Source organism: Dama dama, chromosome 5 (genome assembly GCF_033118175.1).
Source record: "Dama dama isolate Ldn47 chromosome 5, ASM3311817v1, whole genome shotgun sequence".
In the NCBI taxonomy this organism is placed as follows: domain Eukaryota; kingdom Metazoa; phylum Chordata; class Mammalia; order Artiodactyla; family Cervidae; genus Dama; species Dama dama.
In genome coordinates, this window is record NC_083685.1 from 105,686,674 (window position 1) to 105,707,746 (window position 21,073).

At 42.2% G+C, this 21,073-nt stretch overlaps 1 protein-coding gene and 1 pseudogene across 2 annotated transcripts; both read left to right on the plus strand.

The window, feature by feature from the left end:
• Positions 1–217: 217 nt before the first annotated feature.
• On the plus strand, positions 218–2,185 carry LOC133055615 (large ribosomal subunit protein eL15-like; annotated as a pseudogene).
• Positions 2,186–4,974: 2,789 nt separating this feature from the next.
• On the plus strand, positions 4,975–20,726 carry ANKRD40 (ankyrin repeat domain 40). Of its 2 annotated transcripts, none has more exons than XM_061143725.1 (5): positions 4,975–5,211; positions 11,225–11,373; positions 12,075–12,560; positions 17,551–17,723; positions 18,330–20,726. In XM_061143725.1, the coding sequence occupies exons 1-5, from the start codon at positions 5,078–5,080 to the stop codon at positions 18,474–18,476; spliced, it is 1,089 nt and encodes a 362-aa protein (XP_060999708.1). In that variant the 5' UTR covers positions 4,975–5,077; the 3' UTR covers positions 18,477–20,726. The 2 variants fall into 2 exon arrangements, with proteins under 2 accessions (XP_060999708.1, XP_060999707.1); XM_061143724.1 differs by having other exon boundaries at positions 4,976–5,211; positions 17,551–17,732.
• The last annotated feature ends 347 nt before the right edge of the window (positions 20,727–21,073 follow it).

Sequence of the window (21,073 nt, forward strand, 5' to 3'; positions counted from 1 at the left end):
AAGCCAACCCGGAGCCTGATCATCTTCTTTGGGCTGCCATTTTACCTTGTACATTTTGGGGTTGGTCACGTGATACTGCCATTACCAGCCTTTTTCTTTTAAATGAAAGTTTCTCCCTTTCCATCTGGTGGCAGCCTTCAGTTTATCTCAAAGGTAAGCCAAAATAGGTGCTTTCAAATATATCCAAGAGCTATGGAGGAAGAAGCAGTCCCATGTAATGCACTTTCTTCTCAAGGTATGCTGCTGACAGTACTGCCAGCTCTCTGCAGCCCGCAGGACCCTCCATCCTACCTGGCCTCATAAAGCGTGCAGACTGGGACACAAGATCAAGCAAGGTTATGTCACGTATCAGATGCCTGTGAGCTGTGTTGGCCACAAACGCCTAAGGGTGCCAGTTACTGCAAGCCTGATTATCAGGGCTAAAGTTTGCCTGAAGCCTTCATTCTGTTGTGGAGGAGTGAGCTGGATGCCGCTCTGGGGCTCTGAGAGTCCTGGATTCTTACTGGGTTGGTGAAGATCTACACCAGATTCTTTGAGGTTATCCTCATTCCATAAAGCTACCAGAAGAAATCCTAACACCCAGTGGATCACCAAACCAGTCCAAAAGCACAGCGAGTTACAAGAGCTGACATCCACAAGTTTAAAGAACCACGGCCTCGGAAAGGGTGACAAGTTTCACAGTACCACTGGTGGTTCTCATTATGCAGCTGGGAGATGGCACGGTACACTCCAGCTCCACCATTTCTGTTAACATAAGTAATGTTTCTGAAATTCTTAACGTGATAAACCAGGACATTCATGTCTAAGAAGTGTTTTTTAATTTGTCTGTGAAAACTGTGTCTATGGACTTCCCTGGTGGTCCAGTGGCTAAGAATTCGCCTGCCAATGCAGAGGACTCGGGTTTGATCCCTGCCCCAAGAAGATTCCACATGCTGTGGGATAATTAAGCCTGTGTGCCACAACTAGAGAGTAGCCCCCACTCACCACAACTAGAGAAAGTCCTCAAGCAGCAACGAAGACCCAGCACAGTCAAAAATAAATGACTAGATAAATAAAGTTTTAAAAAACTAGGTTGTCTACAAATTATTTCATGAATGCATTGTCAAATTACGGAAGTTAAAGTACAATAATGTTTGAAGAATGATGCATGCTCAGTGGCTTCAGTCACGTCTGACCCTTTGTGACCCTATGGACTGCAGCCCGCCAGGCTCCTCTATTCATGGGATTCTCCAGGCAAGAATACTGGAGTGGGTTGCCATGCCCTCCTCCAGGTGATCTTCCTGACCCAGGGATCAAACCTGCATTGCAGGTGGATTCTTTACTTCTGAGCCACCAGGGAAGCTATAAGTGATGGTATATCTTGTTTCTAATAACAGAAATGCTTTTGTCTTTGCTTTATCTTTTTAGGAAGTTTATATGTCAGTGTCTAAATTGCTGTTTGGTACAACAGGTGTAAAATACATTCCATGGAAGAGGAGTGCAGAAAATAGCCATGTAGATTTATTGATGAATGTGATGAACCCCACAGCTTTACTGGAGTGATGCAGTGCCCATTATAGTATGGGTGCCGTCCCTACCACTTCTCTCTCCATGGTCACCAGGAATCTCCTTGTGGTTAAATCCGTTCACACTTTTCAGTCCTTTCTTTCTTGCCCTTTCCGCAGCATTTAACCCTGTGGATCACTCTCTTTTCTCCAAACCGTCTCATTCCTTTGCTTTTCTTTCTACTATTCCGTTTGCTCCTCTTCAGTCTCATTTGAGGATTTCTCCTTTTCTGTCCATCAATAAAATATTGGGTGTTCTTTGGGTGTCTTTGGCTGTCTTCTCTTGACACTCAACATACTCTCTTGGGGCCATCAGTTCTGTTCCCATAACTTTAGTTCGCTCCTTTTGCTGATGACTACCAAGTCCAAATCACCAGCCCAGAACTCCTTCTGAAATATTATACCCATATACATGACTGTTTACCGGGCTTATTGTTGTTACTAGGCATCTCCACTCAAATGAAAATCAGGAAAGAAAGCACAGGCTCTAGAATTGAACTTCTTGAGTTCACAGCCTTGCTCTGTCACTAAACTGTACAGGACTGGGCAAGTTACTTACCTCTCTATGCTTCAGATAATAATGATTGTCCTAACTTATAAGGTTGTTGTGAGAATGATTAATAACCGAGACAATTCAGGTACAGCATTTACCATAGTGTCTGGCAGTGGGTAAATGTTGATATCAGTAGTAACTAAATGTTTCAGAAAGCTCAATTCAACTGATTAAAAAATGAATTCATCAACATACCCCAAACGTTCTCTTCATTCTTTGATCCAGTTCTCAGTAAATGGCCCAGCCAAAACTTGGGTATTATCTTTGTCTCCTGACCACCACTTATCCTCCTATTCTATCAGATGCTCTCTTTCTTGACTCAACCTTGTTGTAATACACCACAGAGTGTTTTCAACATCCAAACTTAACACATAGTCGTTCAATTCATTGAACAATCCTGCAAAGTAGGTGCTATTATTATCATCCCTATTTGCAGATGCAGAATTTGAGGCACAGAAAGGTTAAGTAACTGATCCAAGATGATATGAGAGGCAAAACTGGTATACAAACCAAAGCATTCTGGTTATAATCTCCATACTCACAACCACTATGCTATATGCCATAGGACTTCTAGTATATATAATGTTTATCACATCCTATTATTTGTCTTGTCTCCCTGGCTAGACTGCATGTTTTTTGAAATAAGGGACTCTGATTTCTTTGCAGCAGGATCTTCAGTGCCTAGAATAGTGCCTGGCAAACAATACATGTCTGATACACCCAGGGAGTTAAGATAACTCCCTAGAGACAAGACAAAGTGTAGATAAATGGAAATGAATAGCCATCAGGTTGCATTCAGTTATGGCCAGGGTAAAGGTTTTGTTTGCAGAGAAAGTTTTTTTTTTTAAATGTGAGAATAACAAGCAGAATACTGGAGTTAAAGATAAGTAGAGGTTATTTAGGGTTTTCCAGGTGGTGCTAGTGGCAAAGAACCCACCCACCAATGCAGGAGATATAAGCGACGTGGGTGCGATTCCTGGGTCAGGAAGATCCGCATGGCAACCCACCCCAGTATTCTTGCCTGGAGAATCCCATGGACAGAAGACGGACCCTGGTGGGCTACAGTGGGTAAGGTCGCAAAGAGTTGGACACAACTGAAGTGACTTAGCATGCAGGCACCAGAGGTTGTTTAAGAAAATATTTATGTTCGTTGATTCAATAGTTATTGTAGGGCACATGGGTAATTTAACAAATAAATCCTTATGAAGAGAACTCACAAATTTTGATGTGTGCTCACTACCAAGCTTTTTGAACTGCTACTTTTTTTTTTTTTTAAAGAGGCCACTATCTACTCCCCTGTCCCTTGAATTGTGCTGAAGGGCCCAATTCCAGTACTACTATGCACATCAGTTTCAGATGGAGTACCATGCTGAGAATTAAAGTTGGCATTGGGGGACAAGTGAAAATGTAACCTCAAGCAGAGTTCCAGTTCACTATAAGGTCAATATAAGTATGCAGTTTATATTCAGCACCACCTGATGTGCACTGTGTGAATGACTGTAACATAATAAACAGATATGAGTTTTTCATAAAACAGTAGCAAGAAAAAAGGGCATCCCAGGTGGCTCAGTGGTAAAGAATCCTGACTGCCAATGCAAGAGATGCATCCCCTGGAGTAGGAATGGCAACCCACTCCAGTATTCTTGCCTGGAAAATTCCATGGACAGGGAGCCTGGCCGGCTACAGTCCATGGGGTTGCTAAGTGATTGAGCACGCAGGCACAGCAAGAAAAGTGCTTGCTGTGCAAACCCTGGGCTGCCCCAAGAGAGGGAAATGAAAACTCCATGCCTAAATTTGTCATTTCCTATTTTATCTCTTGTGTTCAGGCCTTCCTCCTCCCCACCCCAGGGTTACTCCTTAATCCTTCCAACCCCATCTGCAAGCTTCCATCCTGTGCCACATTGGAAGATCTCGCCTAGGAACCTGGGCTCAGCACAACAATACTCTTCTTTTTCTCCTGCTGTATAGTAAAGCAGTGCCAGCCCAGGCTCTGAGCCTTGTTGATTAGGCAGAGAGTCAGGAAGAATGCTGTTTATGCTTGGACCACTTCTCTCCCTAGCTCCTGATATTAAAGACTGGAATAACTTGAAAACCTCTTTGGTGTTCTTTTCTTTTTTCCTTACATGGCCTTCACGAAGAGTAATTAATTAAGATTTAAAAGCAGTAATGAATCACAGTTTATAGACTCTGAGCACAATATAAATATTTTTCCTGAAAGCCGAATTAGAAGAAATCTCTAAAATGTGAGTAAGACAACAGCAGTTGAAATAAATAATCGAACTGAATGGTCCCAAGCAGTGTCAAAAGAAAGAACCGTTTATTCTATTTCTGCAATAATGGTCATATAATAGTGGGATCGTTTTCAGCCCATTTCCCCATCCTGCTAGGCAAGAGTTGATTCAGATAAGGAAAAAGAGCCAAGCAAACTGGGGGAAAAACAAAACCAATTATTACTATTATTTTTGTCTGTTTTCTTAAACCAATTATTTTTGATGCCTGGTAAACACCCTGCTCCAGAGGATTAGGCTTTCCTGGCTCTCAAATACGCATTCTTCCCTTTCCTCGTGTCTGTCCTCCTCTCTGGAAGCTGCGGGGTGAGGAGGTCTAAAAATAGTTGGTGAATCACGGCAGATAATATTGTGCAGCAGTTACATAAACAGCCAGCCCTCGCGCGCGCGGAAGGTAGGAACGGAAAATATCTGGGTCAGGGTTGTCACTCTGAATAGGTTCCCCCGGAGCCGGCCTGTGGGAGGCGCGGCCGGGAGGAGGCTTAGGCCCGCGGGCCGGGAGCAGCAGGGGAGCGGCGGGCGTGCCACGAAGGGGGAAAGGAGGCCCCTGGCTCGGCACGGGCTGCAGCGCGAGCGGGGCAGGTGTGCCCCGCGCGGTCTCTCCATGGCGGGGACTGGTCCGCGGCGGCGGCGGCGCTGACCGGCCAGGGCTGGGCGGGCGTGCCCTGGCGGGGACCTGGGGCCAAGGAAAAATGAGCGCTCTCCTCGAGCAGAAGGAGCAGCAGGAGAGGCTGCGGGAGGCCGCTGCCTTGGGGGACATTCGGGAGGTGCAGAAACTGGTGGAGAGCGGGGTGGATGTGAACTCCCAAAATGAGGTCAACGGCTGGTAAGTGGGGAGCGGGGGAGGCCTAGGGTCAGAGCATCCGGCCCGGGACGCGACCTCGGCCTAGCGCAGCCCCGGAAGCCTGCTAAGGCGTGGCCCGGCACCCCAGAGCCAACGAGGTTGTGCGCTCTGGAGGCTACCACTGGCCCCCGCTGCCTCGGAGAGTCTGCGGCGTGTCGTGCCCAAATTTCGGCCCACGTGGTCCTGCGCCGGCAGCGCCCACCCGAACCCTGGCGCCCCGTGCCCCGCCGACCCCACCCCCATAACGTGTCCCGAAAGGTGCTGATTCCTCTCACCCTCATTTGGAGCTCACACCAGTTCGAGTTTGGAATTTCTCTGAAGAACACATCTGTGCAGAGCAAAAAGCATAAACAGTTGAGCAAACGTGGATCTTATAAACTAGCACGATTTCTTTTCTTTCTTTTTTTTTTTTTTTTAGCACGATTTCTTTTCCCAAGACTAGGGAAAATAAATCACTTGCATTCCTGTTCTGCTTCTCTATTGTCCTACTGCAGCAGTGATTTGCTGCTACCCACAGCTGCCTGTGGCTGGAAGACTCATTCATTAATCCTAGATAATGTTTTGTTTTGTTTTCTTAAAACAGTTTCAAATATGGGACTTTATCCAAGGCTTCAGATGCCTGCCAGTGATTGAGTCCTTCCCAACTAAATAAGGAGCCACATTTTAAGAAGTGCTGGTGGTCAATTTTTTTGTATTAAGTTACTGAATGTGGTGTTATTCTGCTCTCTTCTCATTTAAATTTTTTTATTTGATCCAAGTAATGCTTAACCAGGCTATTTGCTAGCTGAGAATTAAAGTGAGTTTGCAAATGTTTTATTTTCTAAAGTGGAATCATGAAGTTTAAAACTAAAAGGTTCATTGGAGATAGGTTCAATCCCAGAGAATAACCTGCCCTAGGTCACACAACTGTTAATAGCCAGGACCAGAATCACCGTTTCCTTACTTCCTCACAAATCCATCAACCAACTTACCCCAAGGAAAACAGCCTGGGTAACTGTTCAGAAAACCAGGAAACAGTAGAAATTGCTTTTTTTAAATTTTGTTTAAGTGTTTACAAACCAGCTGGCTTTTCTGTGTGTGGTTTCTGTGTGTGCTTTTCTATGTATGCGATTTCTAGCGTTGCTGTGTGGTTCACAAGCTGTGAATCATTGTTTTGGCACTGGGAGGCAGTGTTGTATAGAAGAACAAGCCTGGACTTCAGTGCTGGTTCTTCTCCATTCCTGCTTGGCAATATGACCTTGCCAGAGTCACTTCATTTTCTAGTTATTTCAGAACAGTTGTGAACATTTAAGGAAATGCAGCATCATATAAGTAGGTAACATTTACTGAGCTTGCTCTGTAGTGCAAACAAGGTTCCAAATGTATTATTTATGTGTATCATCTCATTCATAGCTGCTCAGGGACAGAGCTATTGTTATTCCCTTGTTTTGCAGATAAGAAAACTGAATAAGTAGTTTCCCCAGGAATTTACAGTAATTAATGGAGCTGGGAATCAAACCCAGCATCTGCCTCCAAACCATGCTTTTTTTTTTTTCAATTTATTTCTTTTTAATTGAAGAAGAATTGCTTTACAATATTGTGTTGGTTTCTGCCATACATTAACATGAATCAGCCATAGATATACATATGTCCCCTCCCTCTTGACCCTCCTTCCCACCCCACACAGTTTTCTTTTTTTCTGGCCACACCTTGGGGCATGTGAGATTTTAATTTCTGACCAGGGATTGAACCCGTGCCCCCTGCAGTGGCAGAGAGGAGTCTTAGACACCATACTTTCTTAACCACATAGTAGGTGCTCAGAAAAATATAAGATTGTTGAACTATGAAGAGGCTTTCATAGATTTAATTGGGGGAAGATATCTAATAGGACTTCTACATGTCCAGGGTTGAGTTCCTGGTCTCCCTCATACCCCTAACTCTCCCCAGCCTGCCTCTGAGTCCTCATCTCAGTATCTGAGCTGCACTGGCTGGCCAGAATCTTTGGTGCACTCCTTGCCTTCTGTCTTTCTCTCAAAACCCACATCCAGTCAAGCTGCTAATCCTGCCAGCTTCACTAGCAGTGATGTAGTTAGAATCTGACCGTTTCTCACAAGCTCTGCCACTGCACCTCTTGTGCAAAGCCACCATCTGTCACCTGGATTAATGCAGTAGCCTCCTCATTAGTCGTCTTTTCTCAGTACAGCAGCCAGAGGAATCCTGACTTAAAACATAAATCAGATCATTTAATTCTGCTTAAAACCCTTTAATGGCTCCAATCTCAAACTGGGGAAAAGCCCACAGGGTCCTACAGTTCAAATCTTTGTCCCTCAGTCCTTGGTCTTTATTTCTAGGCCTCATCTCTGAATTTGCCCCCTTGCTCCCTTCATTCTCTCCCCTGACTTTCTTGCTTTTCCTGAAAACACCAGGCACAGGACTTCTCTGGTGGTGCGGTGGTTGAGAATCTGCCTGCCCGTGCGGGGGACAATCCCTGGTCTGGGAGGATCCCACACGCCGTGGGACAGCTAAACCTATGCATCGCAACTACTGAGCCCAAGCTCTAGAGCTCATGAGCCACAACTACTGAGCCCACGTACCCCAGCCACCGAAGCCAGAGCATTCCAGAGCGAGTGCTCTGCAACAAGAAAAGCCACGAAAATGAGAAGCCCACAGACCACAACTCGAGAGTGGCCCCTGCTCGCTGCAACTAGAGAAAGCCCTTGTGAAGCAACCAAGACCCAGTGCAGCCAAAAATAAATAAAACAAACAAAATACCAGGCACAATGTTGATTCAAGGCCCTTATGTTTTCTCTTCCTTTCATTTAAATGCTTTTTCTCCCTCACCTCCATCAGGTCTTAGCTTAGATGTCCCCTGAATGAGTCTTTCCTTGGTCCTTAATTTAAAGTTGTGCCATGCCCCTCCACTGTCTTTGGCATTCCTCAATCCCTTTCCTTCCTTTATTGTCCTTATAACACAATTGCTGTATACCATACTGTTTGTTTTGCTTATTTGCTGACTGCCTCAGTTTCCTCATCTGTAAAGTAGGAGACGTTTTTTTTTGCCTGTTTGCATTTTAATTATTTTTGGCTTTGTTGGGTCTTCATTGCTGCACATGAGCTTTCTCTAGTTGCAGCAAGCAGGGGCTACTCTTTGTTGCCCTGCAAGGCCTTCTCATTGCTGTGGCTTCTCTTGTTTCAGAGCAGGGCCTCTAGAGCAGGCCGCCTTCAGTATTTGCGGCACTCAAGCTCAGTAGTTGCAGCTTTCAGGCTCTAGAGCATGCACTCAGGTTGCCGCGCACAGGTTTAGATGCCCTGTAAAATGTGGAATCTTCCTGCACCAGGGATGGAACCATGTTCCCTGCATTGGCAGGCGGGTTCCCAACCTAGATCACCAGAGAGTGTTGATGATAGTACTTAACTTCAGTCGTTTAGAGGACTAAATGAATGAATACATGTAAAGCTTTTAGAACAATGTCCAGTATGTAAAGTACTATATCTGTGTTAACTCTTTTTTTTTTTGGGCTGCGCTAGGTTTTTGTTGCTTTCTTTTCCGTTGGGATGTGAGGGCTTCTCATTGCAGTGGCTTCTCTTGCTATAGAGCACAGGCTCTACAGGGGTGCATGGGTTTCGGTAGTTGTGGCTTTCAGGCTCTAGAGCATGGGCTCAGTAGTTGTGGCTCACAGACTTAGCTGCTCCAAGGCATGTGGAATCCTCCCAGACCAGGGACCAAACCCTAGTACCCCACATGGGCAGGAGCATTCTTATTCATTGCACCACCAGAGAAGTTCTGTTTTGTTTTTTTTTTAACTTTTTTTTTTTTTTTTTAAATTAAGCAGTGTGCTGGGTAATCAGATATAAAGGTTACCCTCAGAAAACATAGTCAGTAGCACGGAAAAGCAGAATGATTACTGCTTTTAATTCTTAGTTGCCCAGTAACCACAATTTCTGCACAATTGAAATTTATGTCTCTGGTCTGAAATACTTACCAGCACTGATAGGAGGCCCATATTTCAGATTTCCGGTCTGAAATATCAATACTTCCCAGCATTGATAGGATATTCTGACTGCAAATTTAAAGCTTAAAGAATCGAAGTTCAGAGATTGAGCTCCCACATCAGTTGTAATTCAGGTGTCATGCATACCCCTTGGCTTTAAGAAACAAGTATAATAGCTCATGAAGAAGTTGAAAATAACTGCCTGGCTATAGTGTCTGTGGATTATGGCTGCCTGGAGCCACCCAAGTCTGGACTATAAATGGTCACTCAGGGTACAGGGCTGTGGGGGATGTGCTGTGTTGACTTAGCCCCACTTTACATGGTGATACTTTAGCAGTTGGTTTGTCCCAAAATGTCTCAGATCCACTGGCAGAATATTACTTCCTTCACTCTCAGGTTTGTTGTGAACAAGTGATTTACTACTTACAAGTGAGCACTTTATTTCCAGAAAAGAACATATTTTTCTCATCATGTTCTATTCATTTTTGAATGCTTATCATTATAATTATTCATTTTTCAAGTTTTCAAGACAGCCATACACAAACACACTCTCAGCTACAGTTTGCCCAGAATCAAGAATATACAGGATCCTTCTACTCTAAGCAGTGTCCACCAGTGTCCTTGGTTCACTTATTCAGCAGATATCAATTAAGTACCTGTATATTCAAGCAGATACTTCCTTATCTTCATGGAGCTTATACTTTAGAAGTCCATATCAAGACTCTTTTATTTTCCCCAAATTGGAATTCTTTTTATGATGAAGTACATTTTAAAGGCACCTGAATAATCTGGTTCTTTTTTTTTTATAATCTGATTCTAATGAATAATAGTTTCAAATATCACTCTGAAACATCAGTGGAGTTTGCTCGTAGCCAGCCAGACAAGCTGGCTTTCTGTAAGTCATAAATTTCGAGGTACCCAGGGCAAGTCTGCTTTTTCCTGGAACCAAATGTACTTTCTAGACAGTTATACTTCTCAAGTGGGTGACCTAATCCTCACTATTGAACATATGTTCTATTCTTTGCCATATTTATATTCGTCTAAAAGCTCTGAAGATATTTATCTCAGTTCAGTTAGAGAGTTGGTGAATGAGGACATTTCAAAACAGAGAAAAAGTATTTTCCTTCCATGGGGATGAATTTAGTAGCTCTGTTAAGATGGAATTTTGGCCAGCACACTAATCCTATTTCTGTGCAGTGTTAAAATAATAGCTCTTTTAGAGGGTGCATAATTCCTTCCTAAGTATACAATAGTAAACAATTAGTTTTACTTAAATGAATCTTAATACTTCAGAAGAGTTCCCCAAAATTTTGGCCATTGATATATATTTTTCAGATGCTTTAGGAACTAAAAGTATGTGTATAGTGCCTTGTATTTAAGCAAATGAGAATATGTTTGTAGCCTTCTGGAGAGAACTAGAGAAGTGAACTTTTAAAAATGGAAATCCTTTTGTGTATGTGTGAAGGAAAGAAAAGTAAAAAGCAAAAGAGTAACTGAGATTCAGACAGGAACCTGCTGTAGTAGTAAGTTTAGTGGCAGAGCAAGCTGCAGATGAGAGATGGTTAGTAGCCTGATAATATTTAATCTTCAAGTGACATTTGATGTCACTTGTGTGCATTTGATGCACACAAAGCAATTTTTGGTACTCTCTTAAAAGGAATATGGCCATGTAAAAGTATATTTTAAAGAGACTGGGACAATATAATGAGGGACACTGAGCAGTATCTTTAGAGTTATCTAGCCAGCCAGGCAGCCAGCCTTCTGGAAGCCGTTGTAATAAAGCTCCTAGGATAAATTAGCTCTTTCCAAGGATCAGAAATGAAATTTAAAAATAAATTTTAAGCATATTAAATATTTCGATCATCTGCTTTCTGAAAAGAAAAGTTAAAATTAGCAGTCTGATTTTCTGGTTCTAACTGAACCCTAACAGCCTTGCATATATTTATTTACTGATGTGTAGAACTTGAAATCCCAGATCACCTCTCCACTTTTTAAATCACTGTTTTGTTCTTTTTTGGGGATAGGACCTGTTTACATTGGGCGTGTAAGCGCAATCACGGTCAGGTGGTCTCTTACTTACTGAAATCAGGAGCTGACAAAGAGATTCTTACCACAAAGGGAGAAATGCCTGTCCAGCTAACATCAAGAAGAGAAATTAGGAAGATTATGGGAGGTGAGTTTTTCTGAGGTAACTTGATTTTGTCAAACTGAGACTTGTGGTATCATTGTATATATTCTTTAAAAAAAGTTTTTTTGTAAATTGGAGGATAATTGCTTTAAGATGTTGTGTTGATTTCTGCCAACAACAACGTGAATCAGTCATAATTATATATATGTATCTAAATATATATGTATATCCCCTGTATATATTCTTGACGCTAAACAGCCGGTCTGTTTCTAGAAACAAGATAGTCTTACTGTGCCAAGATAATTATTCCATGCTGTTTCTGGAAAGGTAGACATTATAAAGTTTTGGGTTTTTTATCTGTAAACTTTTAAGGAGATAAAAATGATAACGAAAAACCTACAGTAAATACTGACCAAAATATTTGTTGTATGCCAAAGGACACTAGCTTCCACAGGAGACTCTTGGTAATTTCTTTTGTATGAAATCTTTTTTTTTTTTTTAAATGTGTTTTTTTTTTTGATGTGGCCCACTTTTAAAGTCTTTATTGACTTTGTTACAGTATTATTTCCATTTTATGTTTTGGTTTTTTGGCTAAGAGGCATGTAGGATCTTAGCTCCCTGACCAGGGATCGAACCTGCACCCCCTGCATTGGGAGGCACAGTCTTAACTGGACCACGAGGGAAGTCCCTTTATTTGCTCATTTTTATAAGACTATGTAAGTGTTCTGTGTTTTCATCTTTTTAAGTGGAAGATGATGATGGTGACAGTGATGACCACCCCCAGCTGAAGAAAGAGTCAGAACTGCCCTTTGTTCCCAACTATTTGGCCAACCCAGCCTTCCCTTTTATCTATACACCTGCATCAGAGGATTCAGCCCAGCTACAGAATGGGGGCCCCTCCACACCTCCTGCGTCACCCCCTGCAGATGGCTCGCCTCCGTTGCTGCCCCCTGGAGAACCTCCCCTGCTTGGGCCCTTTCCACGGGACCACACCTCTTTGGCACTGGTTCAGAACGGGGATGTGTCTGCCCCCTCTGCCATACTTAGAACACCAGAAAGCACAAAACCAGGTCCTGTTTGTCAGCCACCAGTGAGTCAGACTCGATCCCTGTTCTCTACTGTCCCATCCAAGCCACCAATGTCTCTGGAGCCTCAAAATGGGACATATGCAGGACCAGCGCCAGCATTCCAGCCATTTTTCTTCACTGGAGCATTTCCATTTAATATGCAAGGTAACCTCTCATCAGCAAGTAGCCTCTGAAAAGGGCAAAGTTGTCTAGGGGTCTAGTTCTTTACTTCCTATTTTTTTGAGAAGTGGGGATAGGATTTATCTATTTTGAGTATTGTTTAGTTGCGAAGTTGTGTCCTACTCTTTGCAACCCCGTGGACTGCAGGGCTTCCGTGTCCTTCACCATCTCTTGGAGTTTGCTCAAACTCATGTCCACTGAGTTGGTGATACCATCCAACCATTTCATCCTCTGTCACCCCCTTCACCTGCCCTCAGTCTTTCCCAGCATCAGGGTCTTTTCCAGTGAGTCACCTCTTCACATCAAATGGCCAAAGTGTTGGAGCTTCAGCTTCAGCATCAGTCCTTCCAGTGAATATTCAGGACTGAGTTCCTTTAGGGTTTACTGGATTGATCTCCTTGCTGTCCAATGGACTCTCAAGAATCTTCTCCAGCACCACAATTCCAAAGTATCAATTCTTCAGTGCTCAGCCTTCTTTAGGGTCCAGCTCTCACATCCACACATGACTACTGGAAAAGTGATGTCTCTGCTTTTTAATATGCTGTCTAGGTTGGTCATAGCTTTTCTTCCAAGGAGCAAGCATCTTTTAATTTCATGGCTGCAATCACTGTCTGCAGTGATTTTGGAGCCCAAGAAAATAAAATTTGCCAGTTTCTGATCTTCCCCATCTATTTGCCATGAAGTGATGGGACTGGATGCCATGATCTTTGTTTTTTGAATGTTGGGTTTTTTTTTTTTTTTTCCTTTTTTAAAAAAATTATTTGGCTGTTCTGGGTCTTAGTTGTGGCATGCAGGATCTTTAGTTTCGGCATGTGGGATCAAGTTTCCTGATGAGGGATCAAATCCAGGCCCCCTGCACTGGGAGTTTGGAGTCCTAGCCAGTGGATCACCAGGGAACTCCTGAATGTTGAGTTGTTGGTTTGTTTGGGTTTTTTTTGAATATTGAGTTTTAAGCCAGCTTTTTAACTCTCTTCTTTCACCTTCATCAAGAGCCTCTTTAGTTCCTCTGCACTTTCTGCTATTAGAGTGGTATCATCTGCATATCTGAGGTTATTGATATTTCTCCTGGCAATCTTGATTCCAGCTTGTGAGTCATCCAGCCCAGCATTTTGCATGATGTACTCTACATATAAGTTAAATAACCAGGGTGACAATATAGAGCCTTGACGTACTCCTTTCCCACTTTGGAACCAGTCCATTGTTCCATGACCGGTTCTGTTGCTTCTTATCCTGCATACGGGTTTCTCAGGAGACAGGTAAGATGGTCTCGTATTCCCATCTCTTAAAGAATTTTCCACAGTTTATTATGATTCACACAGTCAAAGGCTTTAGTGTAGTCAATGAAGCAGAAGTAGGTGTTTTTCTGGCATTCTCTTGCTTTTCCTATGATCCAGTGGATGTTAGCAATTTGATCCCTGGTTCCTCTGCCTTTTCTAAATCCAGCTTGTACATCTGGAAGTTCTCTATTCATGTACTGTTGAAGCCTAGCTTGAAGGATTTTGAGTATTACCTTGCTAGCATGTGAAATAAGCACAATTGTACAGTATGAACATTTTTTGGTATTACCATTCTTTGGGATTGGAATAAAAACTGACCTTTTCCAGTCCTGTGGCCACTGCTGAGTTTTCCAAATTTGCTGGCATACTGAGTACAGCACTTTCACAGCATCATCTTTTAGGATTTGAAATAGCTCAGCTGGAATTCCATCACCTTCCCTAGCTTTGTTCATAGTAATGCTCGTAAGGCTCACTTGACTGCATTCCAGGATGTCTGGCTCTAGGTGAGTGACCACACCATTGTGGTTATCCAGGTCATTAAGACCTTTTTTCTACAGTTCTTCTGTGTATTTTTGCCACCTCTTCTTAATCTCTTCTGCCTCTGTTAGGTCCTTACTGTTCCTATCCTTTATTGTGCCCATCTTTGCATTAAATATTCCCTTGGTATCTCTGATTTTCTTGAGGAGATGTCTAGTCTTTCTCATTCTCTTGTTTTCTTCTATTTCTTTGCATTATTCACTTAAGAAGGCTTTCTTATCTCTTCTTGTTATTCTTTGGAACTCTGCATTCATTTGGGTATATCTTTCCCTTTCTCCTTTGCTTTTCACTTCCCTTTTTTTAATCAACTATTTGTAAGGCCTGCTCAGACAACCACTTTGCCTTCTTGTGTTTTTTTTTCTTTGGGATGGTTTTGGTCACTGCCTCTTGTACAGTGTTACCAACCTCCATCCATAGTTCTTCAGGCACTCTATCAGATCTAATCCCTTGAATCTGTTTGTCACTCCTACTGTATAATAAGAGGTTTGAGTTAGGTCATACCTGAATGGCCTAGTGGTTTTCCCTACTTAATTTAAGTCTGAATTTTGTATTAAGGAGCTCATGATCTGAGCCACAGTCAGCTCCAGGTCTCAGTTTTGCTGACTGTAGAGAACTTCTCCATCTTCGGCTGCAATTTTGAGTATAATTACAACCTTACAGAAAAATTACAAGACTAGTAAAAGGAACTCTCTTTAATGAGATTTACAAATTATTTTTTGCCCCTTTACCCAGAACTACTTATGTGTTTTTTTCCCCCTAAGAACAAGGATGTGTGCTCAGTTGAGTCTGACACTTTGTGACCCTAGGAACTGAGCCCACCAGACTCTTCTGTCCATGGGATTTTCCAGGCAAGAATATTGGAGTGGGTTGCCATTTCCTACTCCAGCGATCTTCTTGACCCAGGGATTAAACGTGTGTCTCCTGCATCTCCTGCATTGGCAGGCAGATTCTTTACCAATGAGCCACTTGGGAAGCCCCAAGAACAAAATAGTCTCTTACATAATCACAATACAACAGTCAGATTTAGAAAATATAACCTTGATGTAATACTATTCTTTAATCCACAGTCTGTATGTAAATTTTATTAGCCATTTAGCAGTGTCTTTTGTAGCTATTTTAACCCCCTCTACCCCTGCCTGCTGTGTTAGTGTTAGGCTGTCACGTTGGAGTAGTCTCCTTTAATCTGGAGCATTTCCTCAGCCTTTAACTACCTTTTGGCCTTCAGATTTTTGAAGAGTCCAGGCGAGTTCTGTTATAGAGTATGCTTTCATTTTTTCTCTGCTCTGATGAGCAGTATTCTCCTATAAAGAAGGTCCTTCCCTTCTCTGCCATTTACAGCAGTAGAAAATGCATAGATTATTATTTATTGGATGATAATTCATTAGTATCCTTATTTTGATGTTCAAATTATGCCAGACTGATCCAGAGGGAGCCCCTTGGAGCTAGTTCTTGTGTCTCTTGGACATCTTCATTATTCTTAGCTCATTTCCTTACTTTGTGGTGTGTTTCAGGCTCCCTGGTGCAACTTCCCTGACCCAGCCTTGGAATCACGCATTTCTCCAAGGAGCCCTGGTTTTTCTTGGTGCAGAATGGTATTCAGAAACCAGAATGTGAACACTAGATGTGCTCATTGCTACTAGTGTGTCATTTCTTCTAAGCTCATTCAGAGGACAGAATTAGAAAAGAAAGAAAAAAGCAAGGAAACAATAAAGAACAATTGAATAATGAAAGATTCACCAGGAAGATTTATTTATAAACTAAACATTTATGTACATAGTAACATAACTAAAGAGCATTCTGAGTTCTCATTTAATTGTTACAACAGACTTTTGTACATTTTATTTTTATTTACTTATTTTGGCTGTGCCACATGACTTGCAGGATCTTAGTTCCCCAACCAAGGATTGGCCCTAGGCCTTGGCAGTGAGAGCAATGAGTCCTAACCACTGGGCCACCAGAGAATTCCTATTAGTACATTTTAGAAATGGAGAAAGTTAGACACAAAGAGGTAATTTGTCCAGAGTCACACATCTAGTACAGGATAGATGAGGGATATACCCATTCATACCACAGTCATTCAAGGTTCAAAAGGTCACAAAAAAAGAGAGTTGAAAGCAGCTCCCACAATTTATGACAAAAGCAACAAACTCTCCGTTGATATTTTAGATGAAAAGTAGAAGATAAATATATACTTCCTGGATATCAAGCTGCACACTAGCCTGAGAGGATTAGTGAAGTTAAAAGGCAAGCAAACAAACACACATATTTACTTTTTTCTATATTGCTATATCTATTTATAATTTAAAATATTAAAAACTCTAAGTTTATGTTAATACCTCCAATTCTAGTCAGACACCATAGGGTATAGTCTAGTGTTACCTTTGTTTTTACATATAAGTAGCTCCCTTCTTTCTGTTTTGTTACTCCAGGTGCTGCTAACAGTGGCCCAGGGATGCCATATAAAGAGCAAAGCAGAACTACCAAAAGCACGTATGTGCTTAGCTTGAGCCTTCTTTGCAGCCAGGCTCAGAATTTAAGGGCAGACTGTTTAGATCCCAGATCCACAAATAATGGTCTTGTTTACTCCCAAAGCCAAGATTCTTCCCTTATTAAAGTAAGGCATTTAAATCATAGTTAGACTTCATTTTTATTAGTAGGTTATCTTTTTGCTCTTGTACTGTGTTTATTGCAAGGATTTTCACGTCTCATAAGTATCTTTAGATCCACAAATGTTAAATCTTTGTAGAGTAACTCGTACCATATCTTTCCCATGCCGCCTTTTCTCTTCTCTTCCCCATACCCTGCTTATGTGTAGTTTGATACCCAAACCCATTCTCAAGCCTTTACCTGCTTAGCTCCAGTAGCAGAAGTAAATTATCCTTCTGTACAGTTGGGATGGTTGTCCACTATCTCCTTCTGCTGCCCATTTACTTTATGAACCACAGTGTTAGACATAGGGAGGACAATGCAGGCAGCTGCACCAGCAGAGCCAGAATTGAACGTGAGCAAATGGTACTGATTGTGCTTGGTTTTCTTGTTGGGTGGCATAGGTCTTCAGCATGGGGCATGATTAACAGTAACCATCTTCTGGAAAAGATCTTAAATTGCATCAGCTAACTATGCTAGAATGATTCATTAACACTTCTTCCCCTTTTCCCTAGAGCTGGTACTCAAGGTGAGGATTCAGAACCCATCTCTTAGAGAAAATGATTTCATTGAAATTGAACTGGACCGACAGGAGCTCACCTACCAAGAGCTGCTCAGAGTGAGTTGCTGTGAGCTGGGTGTTAATCCTGATCAAGTGGAGAAGATCAGAAAGTTACCCAATACTCTGGTAAGAAAGGTAAGAAAGGTCTGTTACGTGGTTGATTTTTCCATTTGGAAAATATATACCTTCCTCTTTGGGTATGTGAGTCATAGTTAAATGAGAAAAGAATAGAAAAAGAGCAAAGGGTGGTCTTCCATTGAGCTTTCTTTCCTCTCCTGGGCCTATAGAGATACTGGCATTTATAAAAGTTGTAGGATACCAGAAAGAATGTTCAGAATTACCGTTCACATGTACCTATTTTTAGTTGTTTCTCTGTAGTGATCTGTAAGGATTACCTTAGTGTACTATCGGATGTGCCTTGTGTTTTATAACATAAGAACCAGGCTGAATCACAGGGCACCTCTGTTTAGGTACATGTGTGGTCCTCCCAACATCTCTGGGTTCCCTGAATGTCAGGCTTCTGGCTTCTCAGGGCACCTGAGGAAAACACCCCTGCACTGCTTTTCATGGTGTGCTCATCTGGGAGCGACAGATGCTACTAAGGGCTTCTACATTTTAACCCCGTTCATGCTCCTGGGGACTTGCCTACACTATCACTGGTTTCAACACAGAACACCAAGACCATAGAGACAAGGGGCACCTCTTAATCTAGTTAACCTATTTTTGTTTCAGGACAAAGATGTCGCTCGACTCCAAGATTTTCAAGAGCTGGAACTGGTTTTAATGATAAGTGAAAATAATTTTCTGTTCAGAAATGCTGCATCCACACTGACTGAAAGGCCTTGCTACAATAGGAGAGCTTCAAAACTGACTTACTAATGCAGCAGGAACTTTTATTACTGAGTATTGTGACAGTGTGCATCACCTCTGGGCCAGGGACAAGCCATTGATCTAATGCCTTGGATGCCCAAGGAGGGCCCCTGATGCCACTTCGTAGTATATACTAACATCGTTCTGCCAAGGTAGGAAGCCCCTGACCCCCAAGCAGCGGTGCCACTCTTCCAAGCCTCTTGGTGCACAATAAACCTATTGCTTGAAGCTGTGAACAGCTGAGAAGTGGCCTGGAGAGGCAGAAGCCGACGGTTGTATACCGAGTGTGTCTTCTGTGTATGTAAGAGAGTTGTCTAGGCAGATGCTGAGAGGGAGCGGAGCCTGTTTCCATCCTGTTGATGGTGCACCTGAAGGGCCAGGACGCACTTCTCTCGGTGTTGCGTGTTCACAACTCTCCTGAAGTGTGAACTGACTAGAGAGGAAAACAGGAAAACTGAGGTACTGGACACAGGAATTGTGGTGTGACTTGTGGCTTTGAGGTTTCACATAACATACTTATAAATGTTACTCAGGTTAAAAGTATTTAAGAATACAGTTACCTAATGTAAATATGCTGTTAACCAAAAGAGCTTCCCTTCCCCCCACCTTGTCCATTGTAAACACTCATGACTTTCTGTCTCTAGCCATTGCTTGTAGTCATCTCTGCATTAACTCCCCTTTGTGGTCACTAGAGGGCTCTCTGAGGCTTTCTGAAAGAGCAGCGGCTATTTTTCTTTTTTTAAACTGAAGCAGTTCTGTCCTCGCGTGTCTGTTTAATCTCACTGAAAGAGACGAGCACAATCGTTGCTGGTCCGTGTTCTCCACTTTCATTTTCCGCTAGAAATGAGAAGCAATTTTCCGGACAGAATCTGTTGCTATTTTAAAGGTTATTGTGGGAAACCGAACTAAAGGAGTTAGCATCTTTATTTTTGTATCAAAGATAAAGATTATTTTGAAATTATTAAGATTTTTACACAACTCTGAAATCTGTTGCTTTTGTAAACAAGTTGTTTAATCTTAGGGATCCCCTACAACCACCACTAACCTACTTAACAAAGTCAATGTGAGTCTACCAGGCTTTGTTCTGGAAACAAACACCTGATTAATCTCTTGAGCATGGTGTAAGAATTTTTGTAAAGAATGCATTTAAGGGTTCTTTTCCTTCCCTTCACTGTCATTAATGTTAAAAAGAAAAGCCACTGTCTTGTTGAACTAAATAGCTTAACTTTAGAAATAAGAATGAGCACACTTAGATAAACAGGAGAGCAGGGGTTTTGAAGCCAGCTGTTGAAGAGCATCCCTGCTGTCTTAAGAAGCTTTCTCCCCACAGTGCCTATAGTTTCCAAAGAAACTTAACTTCCTAACTGGGTTAATTTTATTGGAACACTAAGATTGAGAGAGAAGGTGCAGAAGATGTCAGTGGAAGAGAGTGTTGTGCTAAGATAATGGCCTCCTGCTGCTGCCTAAATGCTGAGCTGAGGTTGAGGTGTTTTCAAGGCCAACTTTGTGCCGTGGAGTCACTCTGTTCAGTGACTTAATTGTAATTCACTAATTACTGATGGTGAGTTACTCACTTTGTGCAGTGTTTGTCTAGCAGAGTAAAGGTTACTTATTACTCCCTTTCTCTGAAATACTTTAAAGAAGAAACTTCCCTTGTGTTTCAACCAGGCAGAAGCTAGAAATACTAACCTTTTTTTCCCTATACCTTTGAAAAAAGTTACAATTTACTGATACAATTAAGGCTAGTTTTATCTTGGAACAAATAAATTCAGTATTAATTCATGTGTCTCAATCACTGGGATTAGTACTCTTCCAGCCATCTAGATCAATTAGAGATTCTCAGAAGCAGTGGAAGTCCCTGGATGGGAGGTGGCCTACAGAGGAGTAGCTTCAGGGCATTTCCTGGGCTTAGAAACAGAGGCTGAGGAAGTCACAAGTGAGAGATGGGCCCTGCACTGCATCTTTCTTATAATGTCCTCTGTGGTCAACTGACTCTTGAGTATGGCAGTGGAATTAGACTGCACAGTTGCTGGTAGGTGAGTTTAAAGTCTTAATCTATGCATTCAGAGAAATATTTTTATATGTTTTGTGTAATTTATAACAAGGATTTTTTTTTAGCTTTGTTAATTGTGAATTCGCCCCGCCTCCTCTACTGCATATTTAAAGCATGTGTTCACACTGTGTGTAAATATTCACTTTGTGCACTGCTGACTGTTCAAGCATAACAAGTATTATTAAAATTAAATATTAACTGACTAAGCCCCTATTCTTTTACTTTGTCCTCCTAAAACAGCTCTGTACTTCTAATCATAGGGGGTTTGAATTGTTGAACAGTTTCAGGGACAAGACCCTCTGGTGGAAGAACAGAAGGAACTGGTCCCCACCTGAGCCTCCTCCATCCTGCTGCCATGGTGGTGCTTAAGTCTGTTAGTGGCACCGGAGACAGATATTTTGTGCGGTGTCTTTCCTCTAAGTTCACAGCAGTCAGTTTCATTTCCCCAGAGTAGCTGAGCCCACTAGATGGAGGTCATCCTTATTAACCACATTTTTTGATTATCCTGTTTACTCTATACAACTGAGTCTCTCCTTTGGGCTGTCAGCACCTG